The following is a 16,118-nucleotide window of genomic DNA, read 5'->3' on the forward strand; positions in this document are numbered from 1 at the left end:
TTTGCACTTCTTTATTGTACGACAAAAGGTGTGCACCATGCGTATTACAAACGAAACACGGGATACGTTGTATGCTATATGAATACGATATACAAAGTACGATATACGTACTACAAAGGAAGGACTACATACGTACGAAAAGCAACACACGACATACTCTGTACGAATACAATGTACGAAATACGTACGATGTCCGACAAAAGGAATACGACATTCGAATCCGACATACGAAATGCTAAATAAACACGTCATACGACAACCGAAATACGAAAGTACCAACCGAATGAAAACGGGTTACGACCTATATTTGTTTCTTTCAATTTTTATTCACTACAACGTTTCGGGAATACGCTATCCTTTTCATCAGATCTACAAAACGTTTCAAACAATTCAGTTACACTTTGAAAAAAAAAGACATTTTCAGAGGAAACTTACATAGAATAATTTAGGAAGAAACACGTAAGGTATATATCGTTACACTTGACCTGCACTGGGATTGGATCATGGAGCTCATCACCTACCTGATTAGGATACATCATATTCCCTAAACGTTCGTTGTAACGAATAAAAATTAATTGAAGCGGAAATAGGCCTTAATCCGTTTTTACCAGATATTGCACTCAATCGGGATATGGAAACTTCGTATTTTACATTTCGTATTTTACATTTCGTATTTTACATGTTCGTATTGCACATTTCGTATTTTACCACTTCGTATTTCACATTTCGCCTTTCATAAATTTTGTATAAAAATTGAACAGGCTCTACTGATATCTTCCCTAAGCACAGAAAATTTCTCTTAACCTCAACAAGCGCTACTGATATCTTCCCAAAACACAGAAAATTTCCCTTTGTCCCAACAGGAGATACTGATATCTTCTAAAAACACAGAAAATTTCCCTTAGCCCCAAAGAGGCAATACTTATAATTAGAGCTTGAAGTTCGACTTTCAACTGAGACCCGAGGCGCATAGTGCCCTTAGCCCCATAAAACTGCAATTCTATTATTTTATTAACAAATTTAATATGATACACACTATACGAATACGACATACGAAATACTACGAATATGAATTCGAAATACGCACAACTTAAGACACAAGAAGTATGACACACGAAACTGAATGCGAGATACGTACGACAAATGGAAGGCGACGCACGTACTAAAACAGAACACGACAGTAACAACAGGAATACGACTTACGAAATAAGTTTGATTAACGAAGTACGACATACGTACAATTTACGGAATAAACACGGTTAACGAAATGCGTACGATTAACAAAATACGACATACGATATACGCATGTCATATGACGTAATACAGTAGAACCCCGCTATAGGCCATCGCTCTATAATCCACAATTTATTGGCCGTTGATTTCAAAACACTGATTTTAAGTTAGGTTATGTTTTTTAGTACGCGACATGCAAAGTTGTCATAATTATTTTAATATTTTTGGCAAACTATTGAGTAGTTGTGATAATTGTGATCCAGAATGAAGAGAGCGAGGACAAGTACCACAATCGCAAAGAAAGTGGAAGCCGTCGAGCAATTTCAATACTAAAACTCGTGGATAATTTTAATGGACTATAGTGCGACCCAAGTGTCAAATCTGGAACCAAATATGGCCTATAGCGGGGCTATAGGCGGGGCTAATATATGTACGACCTATAAAAAACGACATATGTAGGACCTAGTACCCGGCGATTGGCCTTCAAAGTTGAAGCCTATTTCTTACTTTCACATACAAATGCGTATGGGAATTTTTCTGCACTAGTGACCGTTACACGATATATGTCAAAATTGTGGTATGCCTTGTGTACAAGACTCTGAGCCTTGTAAAGAAGAATAAATATACTATATATCCGTCTAAATGCGGTCTTGTTCTGAGAAGTGTAAGCCGAGTTTATGAACAATTTGTGAGTTGGCTTCAAACAGCTCCATATAAAAAAAAAACACTTCGCCGGGGGCTAGTGTAGGACAAACGGAATAAAACATACTTCATACGAATGCGCCATACAACATACGAATCTGTGTCATTTAGGCATGAAAGAAATCCACTCCTTAGCAATCACGCGGCAATTTATCCTCAAAATGAGTAATACACTTTCACACATTTCACATCTCAATGAGGTGGAATTTGTCATTTTGGTCTTGGGCATGGTGCCCCATTTCTCACTGACGCCCAAGACATATTTTATGTTTGTACACACTCTGAGCAAATTGCAATGGTTGTTCCACCCCGGGGATGCCCTTCGCAATCCCTGGGAGCAGGAGGTACAGTGTGAGAGTCCATGAAGAAAATATATTGATAAAGTTTACAGTGGGTAAAGGAACTCCCACCCTCCTACATCACATTCTCGCACTAATAGTCGATACTTGGTATGTTTGAGCTTCCCAGAAGCCCATCCAAAAATAAAATGGATGGGTATCGTGGCATGAAAAAGTTCTTGTTTTCATCTTCACCCACTCGTTTTATCCTCATGGTGAATTTATATGGTGGATATTGGGTGGAAAAAGAGTTGATTTATGTCATGTTTAAGTGAAATCGATAGTGAAAATCAAACATCAAGCCACTGAAATGCTGACTTTCAGGGTCAGATGGAATATGAATGAGGAGAGAGCTTTTATTCTTTTGGAGCATCTTGAGAGTGAGTGAGAGATGAAGACAAAGTTTTCTGGTTGAACGAATTTCATTTTGTCAAGTTCGAAAAATACATTTTTGAAATTGGAATTACAAATGACTCAAAGACTTTTCAATTAGATTATTCTGTTTGAGACTATCGTATTTCGTAACTGTTTATTCCTTTTTGCAAGAAGAAACTTCTTATTCATCTTGCAGAATGTCTGGATCGAATGAATAATAAATTTTGCAGAAAGCGACAACACATCTCCGAAGGGATATGTGATACCCTTTCCAGGAAAACTTTATACTTTTCCAGAATCATTTCCATGAATAAATAATTTAATGCTATTGAATTCTGTGGATCCACTTTCATCTCTTCACGCATTTCGCTATATGTGCAAATTCTCTGGCACAAGAAATCTCTTATGTCGTCATCCAATTATGTATATATATCGTCCAATTAAATCCACCAAAGATGAATCAAAGAAATTTCTCAATATTCCATTATGATTCACATCACCAGGGAATTTACTCTTCAGTGTGGTAGCATGTAAGGAGATAGATAGGGAAGATGAGGAAAAATAATGGGGGAGTTTTTCTTGGATGCCCATTAATAAAATAAATCATTTTATTTTTATGCTCTTTCCACTCTGACGAGACAACAGACTGTTTCATAAAGTGAAATTGTATAATGGGGCGTTCGTCTCAACCCTCTGTCGTATATGAATTTTCTCTCTATTTCCTCAATGGTAGGTGGGAGAACTTTGAGTGACATCCAACGACAAAGAATCAGCATTTCTTACCATAAAAAAAAACTTTTTAACAATACCCCAAAATGAAAATACATCCATCGTCGTCCTTCCGCTCACATAGACCCGAGACAACTTGCATTGTGACTGAGAAATGCTTGTATTTTCATTTCGTATCACCAGCTTTTAGTTTCTCATAAGGTTTCTGGAAATTTCAGAAGTTTTTGATGAAAATTTCACAATTTGTATTTTTCTTTCTTTACAGATGAAGTTCTTTCAATGAAGCTTTTTAAAATGGTAAGTTGCTAACTAATCATATACTTCTATGGGGGAGGGTGGGGCAGTTTCACACATGCATTACTTTTGAAAATTACATTTTTGGGTGATAAGGTAAAATGCTCTCGAGTCGACCGGTTTGATGGTGAATTTCTATAAAATTGTCACTGATTCGTATTTATTTATAGAATAATTAACCTATTAATGTTAGATCATACGCCAAATATTAGTGCAAATATAAATAAATTGAATAAATAACTCTACCGGTCGGATTGAGGAACCGGTCGACTTGAGGGCACTTTACCTTAATTTAGGAATTGTGCTATATAATACTACTAGGTTCTTAACTATGATTTTTTACAAATATATGGGAGTTGCGACATATGTAGTGCACACACTTGAGTGAAGTTATGTTTCTTTGGATGATATAGTCATCTGTTAAGAATATTCAGTTACAATACCCACAGATATTGCAAATTAAAAAAAAAATGTTTTACTAACAACAAAAATGTTCCGTTTTGTGCCAAAAAGCAGCATTTGCGGGGAGTGGTACTTTAGGGCTTTAATTGAGAAAAAATCAATTAAAGCACGTCATTTGGCTAAAGAGACCAACAGAAAGCATGCATAATCGAAAACCGCATATGGAAATCGGTTAAAATATTTCAGAAATAGTAGGTGAGATTGTTAAGAATCTCATCTAATAGCGATTTAGAAGAAGATAATTGACTTCTACATAATCGACTTTTCTTTGTTGGTTCCTGTCACGACTTTTTGGTGAATTTAGAACATTACGAGAACTAGGGAAAAGAGTCGTTATAGGGTAAGGAACCGACGTAACAATTTATTTACAATCATCCGGTGATCGTCGGATGGGAAATTTCAGCCGAGAATAAAAAACTTTTCTTCCCAGAGCTTTCGGTGCCCTACGTACCTTCTTCAGTGGTCGAAAATGTCAGGTTTCTGGGGATTTGTCTTTCTTGGGGGCCAAGGGAATGTCTTCATTGGGTTGATGGATTCCGAAATGAGTACATTGGGTACAAGGATTTCCCTTTGGCCCCCAAGAAAAACAAAGCCCTAGAAACCTGACATTTTCGACCACTGAAGAAGGTGCGTAGTACACCGAAAGCTATGGGAAGAAAAGTTTTTTATCCTGGGCTAAAATTTCCCATCTGACGATCACCGGATTATTGTCAAGGCAAATAGTCGAGATGGGAATCAACGCAAAGAATTGTCGATAATGCAGAAGCACTTGAGAACAGTAAAGTTCTAAAAAAAGCAAGTTCATCCTTCATTAGAATAGCACCATAAAACTCGATGTTTCCTGTATTTTTAAAAGCGTGAATCGCGTACTAAATTTTTGATTTACTAATAATAAAAATTTATCGTTCGTATTATTTTAAATTACTTTTTTTTAAGTCACAAACGGTTCTTTGAATTTTCTGATTCAGTTTTATAATCGGTTGTAGAGAAGAGTGCTATTAAACGTGGTATAAATTTCGTTCTTTAATGGAACTCCTATTTTCCACACTAAAATTCTATTTGGGTAAGTGTGCCAAATTTCAGCCAGCTTTATATTTCGGCCACTTTGAGTGTAATTTCGGCCAAGCAATTAAATAAATTACAATTATGAATTTAATCTTCGAATAGTCAATGAATTTATTATGCTTTTAAATATTTATTCATTTTAGGATGTATTAACACAAAAATCATTAAATTTTAGGTATAATTTGAATTTAAATAGTGTTGTAGAAACTCTGTGTGGAAAGAGTCTTATAAAACAATCTGACAGATCGCTTGTGTTTTAAGCAGTCTTACGATTTGTGGTGAAGTGCAGAGGGTTTTCTATCGATGTTTTTCATGAAAATTGATTAGTTTTCATTAAAGATTGTTTCTGTTTATGTTAATAGTGAATCAATCTTCAAATTTCGGGTGAAATTTCCCAGCTGGATCCTGTATTTCGCGTAAAAAGTAGATATTTTGTGAGCGTCTCTCCGGTGAGGTAATATTGCCTATTCCGGCAACATCTTTTACTTTCCTAAATTTCTTATTCATTTTATTTTTTTTCAATTTCTGAGTTCTACAATTGCCCATAGAAAAAAGAACATCGCCTCTATGAAAAAGATGACGTGGAAGAGGCCTTGGAAGGGTTCAGGAAGGAAAAACTGCTACCGTCGTTGCGGGTGACTTTGCACGTTTTTTCGCTATTTTTCAACTTTGCTCTCTAAAAGTGGATAGTTAAAGTGAAGGGAGGGGGGTTTTTGAGTAAAATTATTTGTATTCAGTTGTTAATGAATGGATTTTGTGCCACTAGCATTAATTTTATAAAATTTTACTATGTTTAAAAAAATCAAGAAAAAAGGCTTGCACTGGGAATAAGGTGCGGGTGACTTTGCACTTTTTAATAAATACTAAAAAATCAACAATTTCTGATAATAAACGACAATCAGGATCTTCACATCTAAGGGTAAGATGCACGAGATCTACAAGATGACATGATCGCCATCTTGATTTGACGTTTCTGTTCGCCATTTTGAATAACTGTCAAAACCTAAAACTGGTCCGATTGAGTTGAAATTTTAGTATGTTGTAGCTGATGTCAAGACCTTTTCAGAACGTATCTATGTCCCAGTCTACGTCAAGTATTTACCTAGATACAGAGGCTCAAATTTTAAAATTTTGAAATCATCATATTTTGGCGATCTTTATTTACTAATCCTTAAATTTAAAATCTAAATGAAATGCCTCAGTAACCATTAAAAATGGTTGAGGTTTTTATTTTATATATTTATTTACTCTTACATAATTAAAAAAAAGTAAATGAAAAGTGCATTTATTAATTTTTTTATTTTTTCATTTTTGCAAAAACAGTTTTTCAGATCTTCAAATAATATGCTGTTATAAAGAAAAACATTACTTTTCTTTTTGTTTGTTATTTAGATCTCATCGCCTGACGATAGTACTGTCTTTTTTGTGATGATTTCGATAAAAGAAGCTCTCCGTAGTTCTGTATTCATGAAAATGTCAAAATTTTGAACTTAGAGCTCCTGTATCCAGGCAATCGCTTGACCGAAGTCGGATGTTATATATGTTCTGAAAAGGTTTTGACATCAGCTAGAACATACTAAAATTTCAGCTCAATCGGACCAGTTTTAGGTTTTGACAGTTATTCAAAATGGCGGACAGAAATGTCAAACCAAGATGGCTACCACACCATCTTGTAGATCTCGGTCACTTTATCTTAAATTATCAAAAAATTGGATAATTTTTAGCCAAATACTTTTATAATAAAGCTTTAGAAAGACCATTACATGCAATTTTATAACATAAATCATGCGTTCTTAGAAAGGTAACAGGGAAAAAAATATTTTAATAAAAATAATCAACAAAATCGAAGTGGATTATTCTAGCCAGATAAATTTAGAATAGATTTGGGCAATTTACTACTCTGAAATCGATTTTAAAATTGCACCTTCAGATAACTTTTTCACGGAGTCGTTTTTTGACAAAATACCTATACTAGGATTTCATTGACTATTACTGAAACCACAAGAATCCTTTTGAGGATCATTGTACCTTACTTGGTACTTAAGATATCCCTATATACTTTGACATGGTAGACCGGATCGGCGAAGACTATCAATAAGTGCTAGAATTGTTCAAAGTCTTACGAACAGCAGAGTGCAAAGTCACCCCCCGAGTGCAAAGTCACCCGCAACGACGGTACGGGAATTTGCGCGTAAATTTGGAATGCCAAGGTAAACTCTTCAGATCTTCAAGACAAATTACACGGAAGGTCTCAGGGCTTGTGGGTCATATAAAGGTATTAGAGTAAATATTTTTAAACTCATTCCTTATGACGTTTTGAAATTTTCTATCCGTTGCTTCATTAAAATGGGTCACAAACAAGGTGGCCGGTATTACACTCAAAGTGGCCGGAATTCTACTCAAAGCAATGTCCATATTTTTATTAGTTTTTCAATATTTTAGGAACTGATTTAAAGAAAACAAAGATGATAAACTAGTCTTAAAGGTTCCACACAACCCTCCCGAAAAGGAAGTAACAAGGAATTTCAATATGTATTAAAAATATTGCATTCCAAACTTAGGACTTCTGTGCTTATTTGCAACTATGCCGAAATTTGGCACACTTACCCTACTTGATCTGAGTTTCCAAAGAAAAAAAAACAGACACGATGTCTCTTACCGTTTGGTCTCTAATGGTGTCTACTCACTAGTAGAAATTTCTTTAAAAAATGCCTTTTTAAAGAAAATTTCCCCTATCCTTGTAAGCAGAAACGTCAGAATTTTTTAAAAAAGGCAATTCTTAACGAAAATTGCTTCTAGTGTGTAGACACCATAATAGAATAATGATCGTCAAAATTATGATCTTCATGTCTGTTCTCGCAAAACAAAAGTATTTTGAGTACAGAAATCCCGTTTTCTAGCACTCTTTGTAGTTCACGTATTTTTATTTATTATTTCGTTCAGTTTTTATTCAAAATATCGCTTTGTGAATGCAGTTTTCACTAAAGAGTAATTAAAATAAAAGAAAACAAATGTCCCCTGGAATGTTATCAGTTGGTGGAGTTTTTGATACAAGCATCAATTTATAATAGTTTATTATTTAGCAGAAATGTTTTTCACTATTCAGTATTATTAAACAATTCTATAAAAACAAACAATAGCAGAAAAAATATAATTTTAAATATAAAGAGTGCGCACTTTGATATCGATACCATCATCAAATAATTATTTTAATGGATGAAATGCCTTTAGCATTTTTTAACGTTTTTTTTCAGTAGTTTAGGCTTCTTTGAAATTTTCGAAAGTTTCACACACTATTCTTTAAATTTAGATTCCTTTCTAACAGTCGAAGATGTGGTATTTTCTTGGAATGAGGGTGAATTGAGATAAATGGAACGGAGAGAAATGGGACAATACTATAGATGGTGAATATATAATCAACTAGTGAGGGTATATCGCAATTCATGAGGGGTGGTCCCCTTTTTCAAAGCATAACCACCAACGTGGAACATCAGTGAAAGATGGAGATTGAAACGAATATAGTGAATTATCTAATCGAAATTCTCGTTTATTGCTTCATTGGTTTCACTATGAGTTGCCACTTTCTATTTACGTTGCCACAACTCTCAAATTCTCACAGGTTCACGGAATTGGAGTTCTGTGTCTGGGAAGTCGGTGAAAATAAATAAATATATTGGCAGGAGAAATGGGAGTCCCACATGTTACGAAATGAAATTATCGAGTTCGTCCTTAGGCAGAGCTCGAATGTTCCTTCCGAAGCTTCCGTTGGCTCTTGCGAGGGCATAGTACACTGGATATGCTCCGCCGGCGAAGTTTACTGGTACCACATGACCTCGAGGTCTTGGGGAAACACCCAGCATTCTAAGGTGTCGGTCTTGATGGTAGTTGGGAGGAAGGGGTTGGATCACAACAATCTCTGAAGAATCCTTCTCTGGTGGTAGGTCTTCTTCCCGAAACTTTCTGTCGCTCCGATGTAGGGAATAGGGCAGGGCTCCATCGGGAGAGAGGATTGTGATGACTTGAAGAGGAGAATCTCCTTCAACTCCTGGTGCTGGAGCAGCAATGCTTTGTCGAACAAAGATGAAGATGACAAGGGGAACTATCTGCCAGAGGGAGATAGATTATTGCAGTCTTAAGGCTAAATAGTCAGAGTCTTTGACCTGAAAGCTTCTCGGAAAATTCACAATACTATTATTTTCCATGATACTCAACATTCTTAACAAATTAATCACAGTCCTTAGGGGTCTTAAGCGATTTTTAACCGGTTTGCAATAATTTTATGCAAATTTAACAAGGTGCTAAATTATTCTAAGGTCTTTATTTAGCATATACGGATTTTTTTTTGTAATGACAAAATTGCAGTTAATAACACCAATTTTTCAACCTTAACTTCTTTAAACACCAAACAATTTTATGTAATCAAACAATTTGCTTTGCCATCATTCGCAAAATTGGGTATTTCTTTGAACATCTGCTGCATTAATTATATCTCTAAATTAAATATTTTTTTAAGCTCTTCACACTGAAATTGCATGTTTTTGTGAGAAGACAACAGTCCATATACTTAAGCATTGTATAACATTTTTCACACATTTCACAATAAATCTTTCGAGAAGCTTTCACGGTCACTCAAACTGCCATAATAGCTCTTCTCCGAATATCTGTGCATTTTTGGAGAAAAAGAAGAAGAAGAAAAAAAGAACTTTTGCGGTGAAAAATTCAATTTCCATAAATTATTTTCCGGTTCACATTCGGAGAAAAGTTCCACTTCTAGCATTTTTTTTTACCACTTTTCCAAGAGTCTGCATTTTTCCGGTGAGACCGCACTAGAGTGATAAATTTTTGCAAGAGAATGTAGAAGAGGGGCAAGAAACACCTCTTAAGTCAGGCACTCTCCAGGCACTGCGAATGGTATCTGAGTACTAAACTATTCGATGGGAGAAGCTAGTGACATTCACTCTTGTTTACTATCTTCACACTTGCGGTAATTAATTTTTTGGAGGTCCACCAAGTTGTGCACTCACGAACAGACTGGTCAGTTTTCGCTGAGTACGAATCAATTTAATCAATTGGCAGGTTTTTTCGCCATCAGCATCTCTAGACTCCGATGATCTCCCTCCCTCATGCCATTGGGTACAATGAAAAATTCTCTGGGATGTTTTTTATCACTTCACCTCGGTAAATTGCTCATAAACACACGGCAGTGTATATCAAAAGAGTCCGGTAAAAAATCACGCGTATTCTCTCATGAGATTCACTCAGGTAGCAGTAGTCGTTTCAGAGACTTCGCGATGTAAACTTGGCGAGAAGATTCAAAGTTTCATGAAAATTTGATCATTCTTAAATTGCTTCATATTTGAAAAGTAACGTTTACTGAAATTCTTTAGAGAAATTTTACAGACTTTATGATGCAAATTAATTAGTTTGTTAGTTATTTTATCTTTCATTTTGTTATTTTATTGTATTTCATTTAGAAAACTTAGTGGCCATTTAAATATCTTAGTGAATCTATGACTTAATCGTATGAGTTTTAACCCTTTAAGGAAAATAGTATTAAAGATTAAAGGTCAAAAAAATCACTTTTATTGACTTTTTAGCTTTTTCTGGCTTTACAAGGCCGTAGGAAATTTTTTTTGGGACAGTCCCAAAACTTTTCTACAAGGCTTAGAGAAAATTCGGATTTGAGAATTTCAAAGGGAAAAGCAGTTGCCAGTATTTTCTTTGTTATTTTATTTTAAAGAAATTTTATTTTTTAAATGATCAGAAAAAATGATTTTTGTTTTTGGGACACTACTGGTGTCCCACTTGTCCTTAAAGGTTTTAAGAGAAAAATTGAACACTCAAAGGTTGACACATTAAAAATTTGATGACTATTTTCCGTTAATTTTGTAATTGTGAAATATTCAACCATGAAAATTCCACACCTAATATATTTCATGCACGAGAATTTTCTGCATTTTGAACTTGAAAGTTTCGAATTTTGAACCTATACTTAATTAAAACAATTCTATTTTTTCATGTGCCTCATCTTCAAGACGATTTTACAGATTTTTATATTAATGCCAAGATTTATATGAAAATTTATTTATTTTCAACTGATATTTTTTTAATAACCAAAATAAATGAAATATTATCCACAAGATCGTAAGTTTTACATCAACTATACCATCATCCCATATGCATATCTAAAGATATATTTAGACTCTTGCAGAGATTTTGAGTAGAATGATAGAATAATTCTAAGTAATCCTTTAAACTTCTTAACTTGAGTGGTTTCGTCTTCTTTTTAAAAATTTTCAGGGTCCCAGAAAAGAAGTCAAAAACAGTCTTACTGTGTTATCACACTTGCACATTAAAATTTTAATATGATTCACATTAATTGTCGCTGGTGTGAGTCCAAATGTGTAATTTGTGTGTTTGAATAATTTTATATTCAAAATTTGATCTATTTGTTGATAAAAAGGTAGACTTGGCCCGCAAAATTTGATATAAATTGATTTATAGCATTAATGCGAAAAATTAATGCGATTTTCTCTTTAATTTTTTAATGTGAAAAATATTTATGCTTTCGGTAAGTTTAACCTTATTTTTGCAGGCCAAGTCCACTTCTTTATCAAGAAATAGAAAAACCCCAAATATTAAATGACTCAGAGACACAAGTAACATATTTGGACGCTCACAAGCGACAATTAATGTGAATCACATTAAAATTTTAATGTGCAAGTGTGATAACGCCGTTATAATGTGAAAGCAATTTAATTCAATTTAGATTTACTTTAATATCGAGAGACAAGTTCTTCCTGATACTGAGCTTAATAACTGGTGTGAATTTGGTATAAATCAGTTTTTCAAATATATTTAAAATTTTCTAGAAAGAAATTATACATATGCAGCTTTTAAAGTATTAAGATTTCCAATAGTATCTTTGATAATTTTGATATTTTGAGATAGAACGATATGGAAAGGAAACATTTACGCATTCCAATTATGGACAAGCAGCTGAAAATGAATGAATACAAACGTTGATGTAGTTTTTTTCTTAATAAAAAATAGTTAAAACTTATTAAAACAGCATGAAATTTTAGAGTATAAATTCCAAAATATTCGATAAATGTTTAAGTCATGAATATTCGAAGGTACCAAATTTACGCAATGGAACTTATACGTACGAAGCATTAACTATATTTAAGTTTTGAAAATTATGCATACCATTTAATTCTGGTTCTTTTAAAAATTTGTTTTTGAGAATATTATGCTTTTGGGTCCATTTATATTTGATATAAAAATTTATTTTTAAGTTTATGTAATAAGTTCTGACTGATGAGATTGTAAAGTTTTTTAAGTTTTGTTTCTCCAACTTGGTTTCTTGAAATTGCACATCTAAAAAATTCGCATCCTGTGCCACTTGTTATAGGTACAGTAGATACAGGTGACTACCCGGGGTGACTTTATCTCTCTGCTGACCGTAAGCTTATCTTTAATTCTAGCATGGATAGTCTTCATCGATCGATGAAAACCATCATTAAGAGATAGAATTAAAGAAAAGCTTATACGGACATCAGGGGAAAAAGTCACTCCCGAAAGCCAGAGTCATCCGAATCTACGATATAGGGGAGACCGGGGGAGACTTAGCCAGCAAATGAAAATTTTTCTTGCGTATAATTTGTAAGAAAAATGTTTTTGTTAAATAGGTGTTTCGTGTTTTCTTCAAATAAGTAGTGATTTCTTCAATATTCCCTCAACGGCAGGCTGTAACATCCCACTGCCTAATACCATGCGTGGCTAATTCTACCCAGGTCTCCCCTACTTCATATCTGCCAAATTTAAAGCGGTTTATAACTTGTTTTCTGTGAAATTTCGTTTTTCTTAAGTTTCATATCCTCAAATTTTTACTTTGTGTATTTTATCGAATGATTTAAAGAGGCTTTATTTAAGAAAAACTTTATGTTGATGATACTACATAAGACTATTTCATTTCGACAGTATGAGATAAAACTATTTTGTAAACCATGTAAGATTTTCGGTTTTAGGAGCTACGACAGTGAACGATAAATTTTAACGTTAAAAAACGTTGAAATTATGTTTTATGTTAAATCTATAATTTTGTATGAAAACGGTTTTGGTTTTTTTTTGTTTTGTTTGTTTGTTTGAAAACGGTTTGGTTGGATTTGTTCGTTCAAGTGCTCTATAACAAAATAAGTCATTTACTTTCTCGTACAAATTTTATTAGTCAATTCAGCGAATCTGTCTTTTGTACTGATCAAGCGTTTGTTGCACAGAAAACAAATTTTTCTAAAAATTGTTCGTAAATGTTTGTAAATCCCTACTGGGAACTAACGAAATGCTCGTAAATAGTATAACCTACTTGAAATTTCAAAAAACTTTGTACTTTTTCCACAAATGTTAAACACTTTACGTGTATTTTTTTATTCCTTTACAGACGTGCATTTTTGTTTGACAAAACTTTACGAGCAAATGACGAAATTTTACGAATATTTTTCTATGTGTTTTTCGAACATTTACGAAAAAATTCTTGTAAGAAAACAAAAATTCTCATCGAGTGCTCATGTTGCGAACAATGTTCATGAAAACGTACAAACTTTTACAATTTTTTTGTGTGACACAATTTACGAGCATTTCGCAAATGCCAAAAAGTAGTTCACAGACATTTACAAACAATTTTCGATTTTTTTTTCTGTGTGAAAAGAAGATAGGGCGTTGTGCTCAAAAAGTATAAAAAAACATAGTTTAGTCGAGCGAGTAGAAGTTCGAATTGTTCAAAGAAAAATGTCCTCACTTTCAATGGATACCAGATGGTCCCCTATCTATAGGGCTTTGACGCATAATTTTTTTACGGTTTAGAATTAACTTTACATTTGATATTATAACAAAATTTCAAATGCTTTGAAAGCCAGCTGTGACAAAGTTAAGCCAAATTTTATTTTGAATCTTACGGCTATCCATCTTAAGGTAGGTCCTTCACACACTTACGACTTAATCCGAGAGACGGCTTAGTCGGAAATGAAAGAAATGTCGTTTAACCACTATTCCGAGTATAAATACACTAAGCCGTCTCTCGGGTAATCCTCAGGTCTGTCAAGGCATTAAAGCTTTTAAGGTATAATTGAAATGTTTATTCATATCCCGAAAGCCAAAATCCTGAGAGCCAAAATCCCGAATGCCAAAATCCCGAAAACCAAAATTCCGAAAGGGCCAAAATTCCGAATTCTTAGAAGTGACATAGCTACTCCCACGATTGTACCCGCGCTTTCTGGATGCAAAGGAAAATCTTCTGTGTCTTAGAAAATTATTCAAAATATTTTCCCCTATACAATTTTATCCCTTTCAGGATTTTGAACATTCGTGATTTTGGCTTTCGGGATTTTGACCTTTTCGGGATTTTGGCGTTCGGGATTTTGGCTTTCGGGATTTTGGCTGCCACCGGTTTAAAATATTCCAATAATGCCTGATCATTAACAATTATTTTAAGTAAAATTCCACGGCTTCTTTTTAGATCAGCCAAGCTTTCAATAGGGCGTGAGACTGACAACCCCATCCCTGTATAAGGAAAAATAATAATGGATGTCCCGAACTCCCCTTGTGGGAAGGCCTAGTTCCTCTATGGAACGTTGTGCCACCATTATTATTATTATATTATTAATCTTTCAATAGATATTAAAGAAAAGGACTTTTAAGTTATCAATTGGAATGGGGTGATATAATATCTAAGAACACTATGCTAAAGACATTTGAATAAACATTCATTATTCAAGAGAAGGTTAGTAGATGCACTTGAGATTGAGATTAGTATTCAAATTGGTTTAGTGGCTGAAATAGTCCTACTCACTCTTGTTAAAATGGTTAAGTTTGTCTTGCTTATTTCATAATTGCAAGATTATTGCATTATAAGATATTTATCAAAATATCCAGTAACTTGGATAATTCTTCAAGATTTTACCGCCAAGAATAATGTTCTAGTTCTTGTGGTATTCGTTTTGGCACGTTTTAGTTGAATTTTGCTTCTTGCGAATGGATTTAAATTTCCGTAAACATTTCCAATAATTCCGAAAGTTTAAGCATATAACGTTTGATGACTTGTTGAGTGTGAACTCATCGATGATTTGCCTAACGAGCATGCAAGGGAATGTGCCTGGAGCGAATGATGTATGTAGTGTATTCTAGCTTTCTGACGCGCAAAACATCAAACTCGACCTTGCATCTCTTGACCCGGGACGTCATGCACAACACCTGAGATTCTACGAAGTGCCACTGCGATGAACTAAGCTCTGAGTCACACTCCCTTGGCAAAATCTTTGGAGTTTGGGTATGGATTTGTCGACAAGTATCGATTGTGATGAATAAATAATGGAGTAATCGCGTGGTATCACATACTGAAATATCTTCGATGTTTGGCGCGCAGACAAATATGAATAAATAATGTTGACATCATCGCACAATCTTCCACCGTGACTTTATCTCTCCCACCCAGAGATTCCCGAAATGCATGAGAGGCATTCCTACCACATGACACCGTCTCAATGCACATTTTCTCGCCTGATTTATTGGAAGATTCCTCGACATGGCATTCACACTACCATTCTCGTAAGACGTTTTTTTTACGATCGTCTCGTTTTCTGGCGATTTGAGGGAATTGATTGAGCACACAGCAAAATCGATAGCTATCAATTTTTACAGTATATATGCCATTGAGAAGCTGCAGAGGCAAGTTAAGTGGCAAAAAAAGGGTTTACACACAAGAACAAAATAAGATTAACTTCAAAAGAGAACAATTAATTTTTTTTAAATCTCTCTTCTTGTCTTTTGTTGGGTTAATCCATCGTGCTAGAAGAAAACGGTAGAAGAGGCACTACGATAGTTGGAAGTTCAGCAAAAAGAAGCTCAACTTGAAATTGCTTCAGT

The 16,118-nt window shown here is 34.3% G+C and overlaps 2 protein-coding genes across 2 annotated transcripts in view; both read right to left on the reverse strand.

Annotated features, from left to right (window-relative positions):
• Positions 1-16,118, reverse strand: part of LOC129798001 (uncharacterized) — a 139,035-nt gene that overhangs the window by 18,364 nt on the left and 104,553 nt on the right. The window lies entirely within an intron of this gene.
• Positions 8,721-10,424, reverse strand: LOC129798002 (uncharacterized). The gene is made up of 2 exons (XM_055840931.1): positions 9,986-10,424; positions 8,721-9,301 (listed from the first exon to the last, which is right to left on the reverse strand). Exons 1-2 carry the CDS (start codon positions 10,004-10,006, stop codon positions 8,900-8,902), a joined length of 423 nt encoding a protein of 140 aa, XP_055696906.1. The 5' UTR covers positions 10,007-10,424; the 3' UTR covers positions 8,721-8,899.

Source organism: Phlebotomus papatasi, chromosome 1 (assembly GCF_024763615.1).
Source record: "Phlebotomus papatasi isolate M1 chromosome 1, Ppap_2.1, whole genome shotgun sequence".
Classification (NCBI taxonomy): domain Eukaryota; kingdom Metazoa; phylum Arthropoda; class Insecta; order Diptera; family Psychodidae; genus Phlebotomus; species Phlebotomus papatasi.

Coding starts and splice junctions, on each gene's coding strand:
- LOC129798002 (XM_055840931.1), bottom strand. CDS start 10,006: ATGCAGACTCTTGGAAAAGTG. Junction 9,302..9,985: donor TGCAGACTCTTGGAAAAGTG/GTAAAAAAAAAT, acceptor TCCCTCTGGCAG/ATAGTTCCCCTTGTCATCTT.